Genomic DNA, 16589 nt, shown 5'->3' with positions numbered 1-16589 from the left:
CATTTTTAACTAATGCAGCAGTGATTGCACAAGTACTGCCAATTTCGTTTAAAAACCATGCATTAGAGCCTTAGCATCATAAGACTGGCCCCCAAATCATGAGTTTTTTAAAAGTTTATGAAGTGTTTTTCTCCTCCCTTCCTCTCTTTCCTTGTGTGGGTGCAGAAAAATGATAGGAAGTGTTGCCCATTCTCTCACATTTGACTGACATGATGTTGGCCTCTTCTACAGAAGTTTTTAACCCCAATGTGCCAAGTTCCCATCATTTTTCCATCCACATCTGCCCTAGTGCCTATGTATTCTGGCCCCCACCCTTTCCTCTGCTTCATTTGTTTGCATTATTAATCATCATGGTAAAAGGAAGGCAAGTATATATTCTGCCTGGGCTTGTAAGTTTTCAGATCAGTATGCAATGCTGCTGTATAATAATGAAGGGATAAGAATAAGGTAGAAGCAGGGTGACACAGATTACCTTATTTTTCCAGTGATTTGATTTACTCAAATAAAAGATAAGTCAGTCCATCCATCCCACATCAGCATGGAGGAAAAAGACCTTCATTTTACATTTGCATACAAGGAACCCTCATTAAATACACTGTCTATCATTAAACTGCTGCCAAAAGCAGCATGTGTTCAATAATGGAAGCCAACCATGAAGTTGATTAAATGTAGCCAGCATAACTATAATTTTAATGGCCCCATGCTGGGCAAATATGTTTCTGGGAACCTACCACGAGGATTTTTATTTTTATTTTTTTACATAATATATTTCATGTTCCAGGTCAAATCAGCCAAATCAATTCCAATCGTATCAACTGAGCAGAATGTAATCATTGCAAAAACCGTATCAATTGAGCAGGCAGAACTCAGTCATCCTAAACACCATGTATGGAGCTACCACCAGCAGGCTCTCACCTAGGACTTCAGATGCTTCCAAATCCTTTGGCAGGCATCCTACATGCAGGACTAAACCTGGATGCTTGGGGTTTGGATGCCCCAGAGTTTTGCTTGACCTCAACCGTATGACTTCAGGAGCAAGCTAGGGAAGAGTCTCCCATTTCCATAAAGTCAGTGTATAGCCAAGATCTTCCCACTGGAAGTGAAAGTGGGAGGCTAACTATGCATTACCTCGGCCAGGGGAGTACTCTCTGCCAAGTAGGAAAACCACCTTAGTGGTCATGGTATTTTCCCTTTGGGTGCTTGCCACTTTAAGGGCTGAGGCAGACAGCCAACAGGTGCCTGATTAGGGTGGCCATGTTAAGGCCCAGCTTATATAGGGGGAGGCAGCAGTTTGCTGACAGTGGCCATGAGAGAAACATCAGCCAGCAGAGCTATGGCTCAGGAACATCCTGGCTGTAAGGGCAGGAGCTATGGGGATGGCATTGAGGCTCCTGGTTCTGGGCATGACCTAAAACTGCCCCCTTCCAGGGTAGGTAGGCCTGGTGGGACTGCCTGTGGCAGGGCAGTCTCAACTAAATGCTAGGACCACTAACCTCCCAGGTAAAAAGCAGGTAGGGGAACCTTAGCCTCAGCCCCCACCATCTGGTGGGTAATCATGGGAGCTGTGGGAGTAGTAGAGCCAGGTATGGTCATTTCTAGGTGCATGAGCCCAGTGGGGATGCAAGATCCTGGAGGCCCCAGAGAGGGTAGTTGATGAACATGGTTTGAGGCCCCACACAGAGTAAGGCTGAACTGGGAGTAGGCCTGAAGGACAGTCCCAGGGGTACGCTGAGTAGGGCTGACCTGGGAGTAAGCCTGAAGGCCAGCACAAGGGCCAGCCCCATGAGTAGCTAGTTGTAAGTATGATGAGCAGACCCCAGGGTGGGGCATGGTATAGAGCTGCCCAGTGAGGAGCTTGGTGCAAATGCAGCCCAGCATTGGTCTAAGGCTATGCCACATAGAGTAGGGGAACTCATGGGAACTGAAGTTACTGTGTGGTGGTACCAGGGAGAGAGTAGCTATGCCTGAAAGCCGATGAGGGGTTGCTCAAGAGGAGCTAGGGCTGTGGAGCGTGGCCCAGGATGGGTGGTATGCAAGAGACCCCTGTGAAAGGAGGGACAGAGTAAGTGTGAGAGTGAATGGAGCCCATTTATGGACTGAGCTTCCCCTAGCCTCAGGCCAGGGGAAGTAATCATAACCTGGATGCCAGCTCCGAGGCATGGGTCATGGTATAGGGAAGGTTTGGAGCTATGGATAGTGCCCCTGGCATTGGGGCAAAGAATGGGCAGCCTCCCACTTAATAAATCAAGTTAACAACCAAGTTGTGGCAGATGAGACAGAGCAGACTGCCCTCGGCAGCTGGGCAAACTGCTTTGGGATCTGGCCTTGAAGCTACCCTGTCACAAATAGGTTACTACAAAGCATCAGAATGAGACAAATGATAGTGCCCATTGAGTGCAGCCCTCCCCCTCAGTGCCGACTCTTTTTGAAGTCATAGTGAACCGATACACCAAACATATTTTGACTTCCTCTTCACTCCCAGAGCTGAACTGCATCTTTCTTTCCCATTTCCAATTATTCCTGTTTTTTCACCAGCCTTAAATGTCTGGCAAACATCACCAAACCAGGCCCAAACAGTTCACCCAGAATCCCTCTGTCACCCTCAGTTTCTTGCATGTGATTAGTGTGGCCCTGTCCTCCGTGAGGTGGAGCTAGACCAGGCTGACCTGCATCTCATCTGCATATCAATTTTTGAAGGATCCCAGGACTCATGATAAGAACACCCAGTTCCGGTCATGAGTGGGAGGATAATTAGCCCATGGATCCTTTGTGGGGAGCTGAAGAGGGAGGGGGAGAGAAGAAGGGTATCTGGAATACACATACATACTGAACAGGGCTGAGCTGAGGGGTCATCATGGCTTGAAATGATGCTGATGCTGCTGGGGCCCAGCCCAGTGAACTACAGGAAACCCTCGCTATTCACAGGTTCAGCATTCATGGTTTCAAATATTCGCAAATGCCAAACCCGCATTTTAAATACACTTACAGGAGCTCCTCAGGAGCTCCGCACTTGCTGCTGTTGTGCTCCCACCGCTGCCGGAGCCGTGCCCCCCACCAGCCACCAGGGGCACCGTGTTCATGAACGCAGACTGCATTCATGAACACAGTGCCTTATTCATGGATTTTGCCATTCGCAGGGGATATGTTCTCGTATCCCCCGCAAATGTCAAAATCACCTATATATGGTAAATTCATGAGCCTTTTGGATTTGCACTAATACCATGGATAGCTTGTAATATATAGAGGTACAAAAGTGCTGCTTAGAAGTGTTTATGGAGTACCTGTGCTAAAACTTGCAGGGGTTTCAGAAAAGGCAAAATGCATCCATTGTGGATTAACTAAATCTATGGGTACCTGTAGTAATTTGTGAGTGTTTTCAAAATTGCCCCTCACTTCTGTCATGACCCAAAGGGTATGATTTTGTGAGTGCTTCGGCACTGCAGAATTATTTCCCTCCACATGGAGCTTTCTTTGCACGGTGCAATTCTCAGTTGCAGAGAGAGAACCCCGGTGCAAAGGAGTTCCCGCCACCCGCATGCAAATTTGTGTCCCACTATTGGCCGTTTCTAAATTATTCCCACGTGGCGGCTAGCGATTGGCTTGCTAGCCGTATAAGAGGCTAGAGCAGTTTCCACCCAAGTTGGAGGACTCCACAACCATCTCGTGGAGGAGGAGAAGGAGGACTTCACATCTCGTGAAGAACTCTAAGCGCGCTGTGGAGCTTAACGAACCCAGCGTGTGCCTTAAGAAGAATACAGGGGACTGATCAACCTCTAGCCTCTCCCCATCGCCACCTGATCCCTTGACGTACCCTTCCCTGCGCGCTTTCGTGGATAGTCACTTTTTGGACTCTCATCGTGGTATCCAGAGCTCTGTCCGGGTTTAAGAGGCTCGAGTTTTCTACGGGCCTTGTTCATGAAAGTTTTCTTTTCGTTTGTAACTGCAACGCAAGCAAGTTTTCCTGCCTGCACCGTGACCATCTACAGTGTAAGTAAAATAATCTTTAATCAACCGCTACGCATCCGTGCCTAATTCTAGTCCGCCGTGCCAAATTCCCCGACCCACGTGCTAGGGCTGCTGGCCACAGCCCACCGTGCGCCCCCCGAAACTCTTGGACCGCTCCCGGCCCGCACATGGCGACAAGGATGGGATCCGGGGAAAGCATGATGGAGCTAGAATTAGTTAAGAACTGCCCTTGGCGCAGTGGAAAACGCCAAGTAGAAAACTTCATGGAACTGGAGGTGCATATTGCTTACCACCAGGTGGGCAGAACGGGTGAGAGGTATATCAGCGGACGCCTTTCACTGAAGGGAGAAGAGGGAGCTTCCGAAGACGGAGCCCCAAGAGAGAGGGAAGCGTATCTGCACCCCGCGGCATTCGGGTGTATAATGAATAATGAACGGGTCCTGTTTAGGCCCCTTGACACTGTGTCCCTCGCCAGAGTCAACCCGGCAGGCGCAGTAAACCCGACCCTCACCCGGGAGTGTGCCAGTTGCCTAAGATGTGCTTGGGAGAGTGAAGAACCGGTGCTGATCGACCGGTTCGCCCCCTTTATGGTAGCGTCTAGATTGAGGGGTCGTGAGCTTCCATCCAAGCTCCGCGAAGACCTGGAAACGGAGGGACGTGCCGCAGATGAGAGGGCGGCCCCACAATGCGACAAGGGGGGAATGCTAACTGCAATTTTTCATACTGTAACTGATTTAATGCAGAAGAATTTAAGTTTGAAAGCCCAGCTGCGTATGACCGTTCAAGCGGTCAAAGAAGCGGCTGCGAAAGAAAATCTTGAGACGCCACGCCAAGATGGCGCCAAGCCAGAGGGAGACCGCGTGGAAGAACCGGAAGAGAAGGGTGGAGCTTCGGAGGAACCCACGAGAGTTCAGCCGGCGACCCCGCCCACCGATGCAGCGTCGTTTCCGGCGACCCCACCCACTGACACAGCGTTGCTTCCGGCGACCACGCCTTCTTGCCGACGGAAGGGAGAATCGAGCGGAGGAGTGCATCCGCCCCTCCTGCCTGAAGCAATAACAGCAGCAGTGACTCCCGAAGTAACAGATCAGCCTGTAGCAACAACCAGCCGAGTTGCTACTACCTATTACGCTCGCACCAGAACTGAACTGCAGGAGTTGTGCAGAGAATCAAGAATCCAACCTGAAGAAACTCTAGCTGTATGGTTGGGACGTTTGGGTGGAACTTGGGTCTGACCTGCTGAACCAGGAAGAAGCAAGCTTCTTGGTCAGACAAGCTTCATGGAGTAGAGGACATGTCACTGACATCGACATGGTGGCGTTTAACGTTCACTGGCCTATTCCACTGCCAGCGCTTGTTGCAGGACTGATCGGTCAAAAAGCCCATGCATGGCATGACGGACGGCCAGAACATACCGGCGCAGAGCAACTCATGCTAGCGATTATCGGAGTCTCGTACTGTGCCTGAAACCCCAGAGCATGTGCACTAGGACTGACATCACTCAAGTGAATAAGACCATGGCCTCACCGTCATCTACAGAATCCTGGAACCGTTCCAGTGACCATTCACAGCATAGATAGTTGTCTTGAGGTTTATGGGCAAAAGAACATCGCTATCCTCCAGATTCTACTTAACCCAATGGTGAACCAACCCGTGAGTAATCTTCTTCGTCAGTTGTCACGACTGCGTATCCTGATGGAGCCAAGAATACCTAGTGATCGGGAACATCGACACCCGACCGAGGCTCAAGGCGCAAGACATTGCGAATCCGATCTTCCATCGTTGCCACAGAGAACACCAGAGGAGCGATACATGTTTGGATTTCTCCTACAGCGTTCTGGACTCAATAAGTGGCAACTTTGGATTTTAGGGGACGCAGGCCAATGGCAACTGGCCTATGAGTTAGGTTTCCATTATCTGGAAGAGCTAGATGACGGCTCCTCAACGATTTCATCCAGTTGAGTGTGCAAGAGACCTGTATTATATGTTTTAGAAATGATAGTGTGGTTCCATGTGAACTTTGTAAATATTAGTGAAATAACTGTTTTAAGAGAATTCTTTTCACAGATCCGGAATTTAGAGTGCATGGCGGAGAGAAGCCCCAAGAAGGATAACATCATCGGCAGAAGTGAGGGCTTGACGCGCGACTTCGCCATGACACCCACTGAAGCCCTGATTGTGCAGTTTTTTGTTATGAATCTGGTTATGTGTGTATGTATTTGTGCCGGTTATTATTTGATTCAATCCCTGGAAGACGAACTTCTTACGTTAGCTGATTTTGTGTTTACCCTTTTAGTTCAACAACCCGTTATAAGAGCTACTGCCGACCCGAGTGACAAGCATGTGATATAATTCAGCTGTGCCTTCAGCAAGGGGGGGATGTCATGACCCAAAGGGTATGATTTTGTGTGTGCTTTGGCACTGCCGAATTATTTCCCTCCACATGGAGCTTTCTTTGCACAGTGCAATTCTCAGTTGCATAGAGAAAACCCCGGTGCAAAGGAGTTCCTGCCACCCGCATGCAAATTTGTGTCCCACTATTGGCTGTTTCTAAATTATTCCCACGTGGCGGCTAGCGATTGGCTTGCTAGCCATATAAGAGGCTAGAGCAGTTTCTGCCCAAGTTGGAGGACTCCACAACCATCTCGTGGAGGAGGAGAAGGAGGACTTCACATCTCGTGAAGAACTCTAAGCGTGCTGTGGAGCTTAACGAACCCAGCGTGTGCCTTAAGAAGGATACAGGGGACTGATCAACCTCTAGCCTCTCCCCATCGCCGCCTGATCCCTCAACGTACCCTTCCCTGCGCGCTTTCGTGGAGAGTCACTTTTTGGACTCTCATCGTGGTATCCAGAGCTCTGTCCGGGTTTAAGAGGCTCGAGTTTTCTATGGGTCTTGTTCATGCGAGTTTTCTTTTTGTTTGTAACTGCAACGCAAGCAAGTTTTCCTGCCTGCACCGCGACCATCTACAGTGTAAGTAAAATAATCTTTAATCAACCGCTACGCGTCCGTGCCTAATTCTAGTCCGCCGTGCCGAATTCCCCGACCCACGTGCCAGGGCTGCTGGCCACAGCCTGCCGCACACCCCCGAAAGCCTCGGACCACTCCCGGCCCACACAACTTCCATGTGCTCACAGACAGCAGGGTCTAACAGTAAGCAGGTGGGGGGGGGGGGGGGAGGGCTACAGGTGACACTAACATTGTTTCATTACAGTTCGGGATCAAACAGTGCTTTAAACTTGAAAGTTCTTAGTAGTGAAATTGCACAGAAGTGAACAATGAGCATTATTCTCAGAGATGTGTCAATCTGCTGTGAACCCAAACCCTTTTGAACCTCCATAACTATGTGATAATAATTTGATTAGTTTCTACCTGACACCTGCATTTGTTTAGATTTATTTATTCAGCAGGTCATACTCTGAACTCATTAATGCCTTTCATAACCTTCTGTAGACTTGGACCAATTTTCCTTTTATAGCAGAGCACCCAGAGAGCACTTAGATAATGGACTATGAACTGCAAGTCAGGAAACAAATGTAGCTTCTGACTCAACAGCACTGGAACCCCTACCTCCATTCTAACATTCTTTCCTTAACAGATTTAGAAAGTAACTGGTGACAGGGTGAGTGGGACTAACCTCTGGGTTTAGCTTGAAAACACGCTTTAAAGGCTGGCCTGGCTTTATACCTCCCACATCAAAGACAACAGAAGTAAGCTCATCGCTGATCAGAACATCTTTGTCAAAAAGGGTCAACTCCAGGATGTTCTAAAACAAAACATAATGCAAGGGATGAACAGAGAAACAGCAAGCAAGGCAGCCACAAATATATCTAAACAAGTAGTAATTAACACGCCTTATATCTAAGAAGCACATTGATGGATCAAAGCAGTCCTGATTCCTCTTTACTGGTATTTGCTTTACTATCTACAGTTTATAACACTCCTTTTAAAAGATGGTAAAATTTCCTGAAAAAACGTAAGTCCTTCCCAACAATTTTACGTTCTCCTATTTGTAGTTAAGCTGTGGTCAGCCAGAAGTAGTCAGACAGAAGTGTGTGTGTCAGGGAGAAGGATTTCTGCTCCTGGCCTTCTACCCTACAGGGATTCACAATGATTTCTATGCATTGCTCACATGACTTAGCAGAAGGCATTCCAAACAAGTTAGCTCAGTGCTGGTTTTCCTGAGAAAGAAACAGCAACTTCCTCCCCGTCTCAGTAATCCAGAATAAGTAAACAGGTAGAGCAACCAATCATTTCCTGATCATCAGTGCCACGGGACAGTGGCAAGCCCAGAGGATATTAATTGAAAGGTGCTTAGCTGATAAACAGCAGGTAAAAGAAGTCAAAAGACAAAGTCCAATTGCCTATTAAAGGTCTGAGCAATATCAGTTTCAAGAAAACTAGCCTGAACTCAAGATATATTCTGGCATAGCATTCTCACTTGACCTGTTATATTACCTGAATCACTGGGATGTTTGGGCAAGTACAGCCATGAGACGACAATAGCCCTAGGGTGAGAGAGTGTATATCCCACAAAAGTTAACCTGAGTTTGTTAAGGAATTTCCTGAAACGATTGTGTCAGAATCAAGCAGCATCCTAGCTTGCTCTTTTCCCTAAATTACATCAGGTTGGTGGGTGAGGAACATACCTTCTTAGCTGTGCTTTTCAAAATTTTGAGCATTGATGAATCATCTCTTGAGGTGGCTCTAGCTGATGATGTAGAATAAAATGGGTACTGAGTCAAAGGTGCCTACTGATTCATGTGAGACATTACATGCAATGGCCCCCTTTTTCTGGTAATAAAAGTCCTTTATCTTTCATAGCACCAAGTAATCTGACTTGCTCCATATCAAATGGCTCTCCTTACCTTGACAGCACTGTGGATTCTATATTGGAAGGTTTCATTCCACTCTGGATCACTGGAGTTGTCAACAACCTGAGTCTGAGAAGTGACTGGAGATGCAGCTGGTAGTTTCAGTTCCACATAGCAGTCTGCCTTGGATACTGGAGTAAAGGGAGCAGAAAACCAGCATCAGAACTAATGTAATCAAATGCATTTTTCCACAGCAGCTCACTGTTCTCCATACCTTTACATGTGCAACATTAAGAAGAAAACTGGATTGGAAGAGAGAGAGCTTTTAAGATGTAAATATCTTAAACAGCAGCAAACCTGTTTTTTTTCTATAAATAATTTACTTTTCAGACATATCCCTATACAAAGGACCTTCACACAAAGGAACACTGCTCAGAGAAGGACAAGTGCTCCAAAAAAATTTGCAACACAAGGACTTTTGTGGGCGAAATCTTTTACTCATATCATATTAGTTTATTTTATTCAGGATATTGATATATTTTATTGGAATAAAATTAGCAAGCTTTCAAATGCAAGACATTCAACATCATTCTAGCATCAATCCCAAAAAAAGCTTATCCTTCTGAAGCAACTGCACCACTGTTTAGCCATTAAAGCTACACAATTCCCACATTTTTTTAAAATATATCAGGGACAGTCAACCTGTGGCTTGTGTGTCACAAGTGGCACAGGCAGCCTGTGTGGCATGTGACAGATGGGAAGTGGACAGGCAACACAGTAACAGGTAAGTCAGGGAGCAAAAAACAGCAGCAGATGGGGTAGGGACACAGGGCAGTGAATAGAAATCAGAGCAGCTGATTAGGAAGAGAAAGGAGGTGACAGTGGTACTTGGAGAGGGTGCAGAGCTAATTTGTGGCAGGATGCCAAAAAGATTGACCCCACTCCCACTCCAAACCAATTTATATCATGCTTAACACACATTTGTATATGCAGTGGTGCTCAGGCCCCATCAGTATAATACCAGAACTAAAAAAAATGTTCAATCAGAGCTACATGATATGACGACACTACAACCAACACTCATAATGGGTAATATATACCAATTATCTCCTCTCCCTAACGTGGGCCATAAAGACTGAACCTGTCACAAAGAAAATAATACTACCACCTAGATCCAAGCTTATTGTGTATGAGAGAACAGACTCAATTCTGCCATTAAGGTCAAGGAATTACACACAGTGGAACTACAGTAAGTCACAGAGGAAAGTTAAAATACCCTGACAATCCATATTAAATCTATCTTACCAGATATGAAGACACAGGGACCTAGTTTTTACAAAAAAACTCTGAAAGCAGAATACGATAGAGAAAAACCAGTATAAACAACAAATTATTTTATAATCCCTACATAATCCAGTTTTAGGCAACTGCCAGCTGGCTTCATCCCATGGTTCACTCCCCATGGCACAGCTTTCTCAGATAGCTGCAACCTTCCATAGAAATTGCAAAAGATTTACCTTTCCCCATCCCCACAAATCATCAAATCTGTCCAAGAGAATAAAACTCTCTCTTCCCAGCCAGAATATCTTCCAGCTAAGCCCCTGCTGGGGTCAAGAATGAAAGTTAAACAACTCGCATTTCCATCCCCAAAATCATTTTTGGATCACTAATCTAATCTACTCTAACTGGACAGAGCCATAATAAAGATTTCTTTAGACTTTGTTATTGTGGAACTTAAGAACAGGATGGCAGTGGAATGGGCTGCCTGAATAATCTCTTTTACTGGAGGTTTTCAATAAGAGTCTGGGATGGTTCTGGAACAGCACATTTTGTTCCCAACCAGGAGTTAGAATAGATGAGCCTTGAGATCCCAGCCATATTTCAAAGCAGCAGTTCAGCAGCTATATAGACACTCAGCATTTAAATTCCCCTGGTTTGGGATGCAGCAAGAGATAGGTTCTGCTAGGATCAAAACCCAGACTCATTAGAAAGCTGACAATGACAGCCAAAAGAATCTTAGGGCACCTATACACATGCCCGGGGGGGGGGGGGGGGGGGGGGGGGGGGGGGGGGGCACTTTAATTGGAGTGACTCTCAGGAGCCTCTCTAATTAAAACACCCGCAATGTCTCATGTATTCAGCATCCCATTCTTCAAAATGGTGGCAGGGGCACTTTAACTAAAGCGTGTTCAACCAACCAGGTAGGTACTTCAGAGGTGCCTCAGTATCCCCAGGAGCACCAGCATACCCTGACCAGTCTCCTTGTCTCTAGCAGTAGCAAGCATCTAATGCTTAAAGGGAAGGAGAAAAATGAATGCACAAAAGCCAAGTTACACATCCAGGGGGAGAAAAAAATCCTTCCTGGTCCCCTACAAGTGACCAACAGAAGCCATAAACCATGGGATTAATTAATTTAATATAATATAAAATACAGTATGGACAGATGCAGGAAGGCTATTCAAGCTGCAGGAGCCAAAGGAGACTTATCCATTGCCACAGTGGTGGGACTGCATGAAAGAGCCAACACAAGGCCAGTGTAGGATATGTAGAGGGAGCAAAGAAATAAGAGGTCTCAAAGAATTGCATCTCATTCTTATAGATAGTAAGGTTAATTTCAACCCTGGTCTACTTTCAACCCTTAAAATGCACATGGAAAGGTTAAAATTAAAAGTTATGTGTAAATATCCACTGAAAGGCAAGTGAGCAGTAGGACTGCAGAGTTATAAACCAGAGGGAATGCTCACTGTTCTGTCTTTTGTGCTGCATACAACTTTAATCTGCATAATATTTGGTCAGGTACTTACACAGATCTGTACCCTTGATATTTCTGGCTCGGAGGATTTTTACTGTGAGATTGTAGTACGGGTGCTTTTCACGCTGAAAGAGACAAGCAGACTGTTACATTCAGCCCCAATCACCTTCCAGCAGCATGTTAATATCAAGCTGGCAAAACAAAATAGAACCATCAGCTCACACAATGATAACTGAGTCTCCCTCTTGAACTATGAGCTACCTGAAATAGGTTTTATTTTCCATAAAAGAGCAAAAGCAGAGCACTCCATTGGAGGGAGGCTGAGGATGAAAAAAAAAAAAAAAAAGAACTAAAGAAAAGCACATGGTTTTATCCATGAAAATGATCCTTACATATTTTATGTTGAGAAATTCTAGCACATGCATGCTTTGAAAGGGGAACTTGAAATTTGGTTAAGCATTGCCCAAATGCCAAGGAACAGCTTCTTGCTGTTCCTCTGAAAGCCTGCCCAACAATGGAAAATGTATATGGCCTTGCAAACTGTGATTCCGCCCCCCAAAAGTGCTCAATAAAAACCTTTGGAGTCTGGTATATCAGCTGGGAATGTATCTGGCACTATGCATGTTTAAGCACAGGGCTCAAGCTGGTAAAAGCCCCTGCCTCACTTGTATTGAGCTTTGAATTGACACAGGCATTGAATGAGGCATGGGGCTGGCATGAAGGTAAAGTATAGTGTTGTGATGCAATGCAGTCAAATGCTGCCCCAGAGAATAGGATTCAGTCATGGTCTCTGCCACTCTGCAAGGCAAGCCACTGGTTCAATCCAAACTTTCCAAAGGCAGTTGCCAGTTATGCATATCTGTCATTTTCTGGGTGCTCAATGTGAAATCCTGGGGTCCAATCTGAAAAAGTTCTACTTACATCACGTGAAGTCAAGGGAAGCTGTGCTTTGAATATACAAGTACTACATATAATATATATGCACATGTGCTCAGATATACATAGAATGTATCAAGTACTATGGAAAAAAGTGCCTACTTGCCATCTGATATTAATGGACACTTTTGATATTAATCTTTATATCTCAGTTGCCTCTCTGTAAAATGGGAATACTGCTACCCTCCTCATCTCCCAAGATTGCTGTAAAGATAAATCACTCAGTGCATGTGAAACACTCGGATGTTATAGTGATGAATCATAGAAAAACAGTGCATAGTAAATAAAGACCGGGACTACATATTGTATAAAGTAGGAGGAAACAAAATATTGAATAGCTGCTTATTAAATTCTGTGTGCACATGAAGGGGCCAAATTAAGGTTGTATAGACATCCTTAACTTGTGGGGAGGTGTAGGTTAAATGTTTCTCTTTGCAATCCTATGAAATTTTCTTGGTGCAAAATACACGCACATACACAGCATGCCACACACAGATCTCATCCCTTCCACCCAAAGGTCAAACCTTTTCTTTGAAGCTTTTCCTACTAGTTTATAACCCAAAAGTTATATATGTAAACCCAGCCTGTGAGACCTCTCCCCATCTCTGTAACAGACCAAATATTTGATCTAAGTTTAAGGAAGGATATATAAGGCTTCAAAGAAGGTTATGTTCTCCACCTTTCTGGTGTAAAATTGCTGCTGCCCTGTCAGCTATTAAATAGAATGAAGATTTTTTTGCAGAAGTGCCTGCCATTCACCGGTGACCGGAAATTTCCCATTTGTGTTCCATTGTGTTGACAAGAAGGAGGTCACACAATGCCACCACAAGAAGCAGTAACACCACACCTTGATGGCAGAACCCATATAACTTTCACCCCACCCTGGAAGTTGTTGTTACTGTATATTTAACCATAAGTTGCAATGAAAATAATGTTGATCCTTCCCCATTGTCTGAGAGAAAGGATATTTCTCAACTATCATCACTTAGCTAACACTTTCCAGTTCAAGGACCACAAAAGTCATATTAAAGACTGCAGTGGAGCAGAGAGATTTCAGTCCATTTCTAGTCCCGGGCTTTCAAATAAACAGGAATTTTCCTGAGACTATTCTAGTTAGACTTCATCTGAGGCAAAGCAGTGTCATAGTACATTACAAGGGGCGTTTGCAGAGTGAGGCTGCAAGGGGAGTGTGACGACATCAGGTAGGCACAGCCTGTGCCCCACAGGGTGGCAGGTATGGCAAGAACATAGGACTGCACATAGAGCAGCTGATCCATACGGGTCCTTGTGCAACAGGTGCAAGTGACTGACAGGTCTTGGAACTGAATTTGCAGGTACTTTCCTCAAAGATGGGGATAGTGCACAGAGGGTGAAATTCACCCTTTCATGAAGTAAAAGATCTTGTAGAGAAGACCACACAGCACCCTGTATTGAACATGTGCAAACACACCACATCCCGAAAGCAAAGAATGACTGTACCTCTGCACCCAGACTAAGGCTGGAAATCATGGGCAGTCAAGGATTGCATCCCAACCAGTGATTTACCACCACTGCAGATCTAGTGGCCTTTTTGCAGTATATGCCCACAATTCCTCTCTCTACTTAGTATACGTGGGATCAGAGCAGGGACCTGCACAAAGCAAAAGGGTTCTCAAACTGTTTAATATAAAGGCACCCCCCTTTTTCTTAACCTCTCTGAATTGAATGGCAACACATTTCAAAAACTTATTTCACACATTTTTTACTATGGAAAAAAATTATAGAGCAATTCTTCCATTTACAAATAACTCATTCTGACCTGGTGTGGTCTTTCTGTTTTTGACACTGCTGATTCCTGTTTGAAATCTCTGAGTTTAGCTTGTAAATCATGTGTAGGTGTTTATCATGGCCACCCCAGTTGAGAATCATTGTCATAAGGGCACAGAGGATTCCCTTCACACACACACACACACACACACACACTTCTCATCAGAGGCCAGCAAAAATTAAATTTTCAAACAATAATCCACACATAATCCTACTTCTTTTGGATTCAAACCTAAAATGTACTAAACAAGCAAGTTTATTTGAGGAAATTTTGGGTCCTGAAAATCTTTCATTCTTTAAATCCGTCTCTGGGTAAACAGTTTTTTTGGAGATGGAGTTTCATAACAAAACATGCAGCACATGGCCATGACAGATCTTGCAGGCTGAGTGAAAAGCTAAGCAGTTCAACAGCACTGAAAAAGCTGTCAGGTTTGCTCAGTTGCAGTTAGCTGGATTTGATTGAGCCTGAAAGTTAAATTTAGTAGGTCTGAACCTCAGGAAACCAGGAATATTAGTGTTTGTTGAAGCTGCGGACAAAGTCCAAAGGGCAGAGTCTCCACAGCTTTTATTCTTAACAGCATTTCATTTTAAGATAAAGTTTCTTTGGAAGCTATTTGATCAAATCAGTGAGCCTCTAAAAACATGACAGCTAACTGTCAACCATGCCCTTTAGTGCCTGCACTACCTCAGCTTTCATAGGCAAGAGACTAATTCAACAAATTATATTTTACTATAAGCCTTGCCTTTCACCTTCCTTAGTAGGCACCACTGTAAAGGAAACCAACTGCAGATCAGGTGAGGATTTAATCAGGTGAAGCCTTATCATACTTGGTCTAATTTAGATCATTAGTTCCTGTTGGCCTAGAAAGTAAGAAAAATGAACCCGATTCCAACCCAGAGCCTACTGGGAGAAAGTTGCAGCATTGTTCTGGTCAGCCAACACAGACTTAGGTGGGATTTTCAAAAGCAAGTCATCACCAAGCACTATTTAAAAATGTCATTGCAAATTTCCAAACAGTCTTTGATTTAAAAAAGCAAGAGCCTGGAATTTAAGAATGGTCAGTAAACCTAGCCACTAGCATCACCCCGTCATTATCCAGGCTCACTTTTCTTGAGCTCTTTCTAGAGATTATAAAGCACCTTTGGGGTTTGTTTATTTTTTTTTTGGGGGGGGGGGGGGTGTTGTGGGGGTGGTGTTATCATCTTAAAGACACAAGGATGATGGTATGTATATACAAGAACACCGAGTTGCATTTTAGGGATGCTTCTTAGGATTCTTAGGGTGGCCGTAGCGCTTCTTAGTCAGTGCGTAGAGAAGCTTAAAGTAAAAGAAATGCTAAAGTTTACCTTACCCTCCAGTGATACAGTCCAGTGTCCTTCCTCTTTTTCTTCTGGAAAAGCACAGCTGCCAGGAGTGGCAGCATTCGGGGTGACATTCGGCTAAGCCACAGTTCATTGAATATAGGAAACATAACACGCTCTACATAAAAAAGGAGCAAGAGCTAAAAATCACCAAGTCTAAAAATCACCTGAATTTGACTGGCTGCTTCTTGCTATAAAGGAGCCTGCTCCACCTTCACCTTGAATTACTGGCACATAACTATGCTCCAACTGAGAAAAGCAAATGCTCAGTAGGGGTGTGGCTTGGAGTTGCCAAATAGTCAGGTTCAGAGCCTCACTAGCAGGTTTTTCAAATACTAATGAGAGATAAGGACACCAAATAAAAGACTAAGAGGAAGCAGCAGCAGTGACTAAAACAAAAGTCTCAAAAGCCACAGGTCTGGGTTTTCCTTGTGACTTTGGGCAAGTTGCAACCCTGTACTTCAGTTTCTCTGCCTACATACTCATTGCTATCATTGCAGTAAAGTACTGTGTGACCTGCTAATGGATGGTGATGGTTATTATTTAGTCCTTTAATAATTATCCCAAAATACTCAAAGGGATAAGGTACATATTTACAAGTCTATTATGGAGATGAGAAAAACAGTATGTAGAGGAAGAAGTCATTGGTTTAAAAATAACCACTTCAATACCCACAATTCTGAAGTTTGGGATTTTAATAAAATTAATAGCGGAAAACAGAAACAAAGTGGGGAGGGGGGCTTAGAAACAGAGCAGAAGTCAAGCAAGATTCATTTGTCACAGTGATTCCAGGGAGACTGCTCAGGTAAGCAAGTCAAGTGCTATTTGACACCTACTCAGTATGGTCCCAATTCAACACGCACCGATTGCTCTCAAATTAGTAATGGTTGGGTTAGGCCTTATGAAAATGAGTAAAACGTCAGTATTGGAATAGTACCATACCAATGCCACATGG

At 44.7% G+C, this 16589-nt stretch overlaps 1 protein-coding gene across 1 annotated transcript in view; it reads right to left on the bottom strand.

Moving 5' to 3' along the window:
• Positions 1-15839, bottom strand: part of LOC106736657 (cytosolic phospholipase A2 zeta-like) — a 46447-nt gene extending 30608 nt beyond the window's left edge. Inside the window, exons 1-4 of the mRNA XM_006263379.4 lie at positions 15625-15839; positions 11583-11655; positions 8833-8969; positions 7602-7730 (exon numbers count right to left, since the gene is read on the bottom strand). Coding sequence (XP_006263441.3) covers positions 7602-7730; positions 8833-8969; positions 11583-11655; positions 15625-15744 — 459 coding nt within the window. The 5' untranslated portion in view covers positions 15745-15839. The remainder of the gene's footprint in view (positions 1-7601; positions 7731-8832; positions 8970-11582; positions 11656-15624) is intronic.
• Positions 15840-16589: the final 750 nt, after the last annotated feature.

The sequence above is a fragment of the Alligator mississippiensis genome, chromosome 2 (genome assembly GCF_030867095.1).
Source record: "Alligator mississippiensis isolate rAllMis1 chromosome 2, rAllMis1, whole genome shotgun sequence".
NCBI classification, from domain to species: Eukaryota; Metazoa; Chordata; order Crocodylia; family Alligatoridae; genus Alligator; species Alligator mississippiensis.
This window is presented reverse-complemented; position numbering and strand designations above follow the sequence as displayed.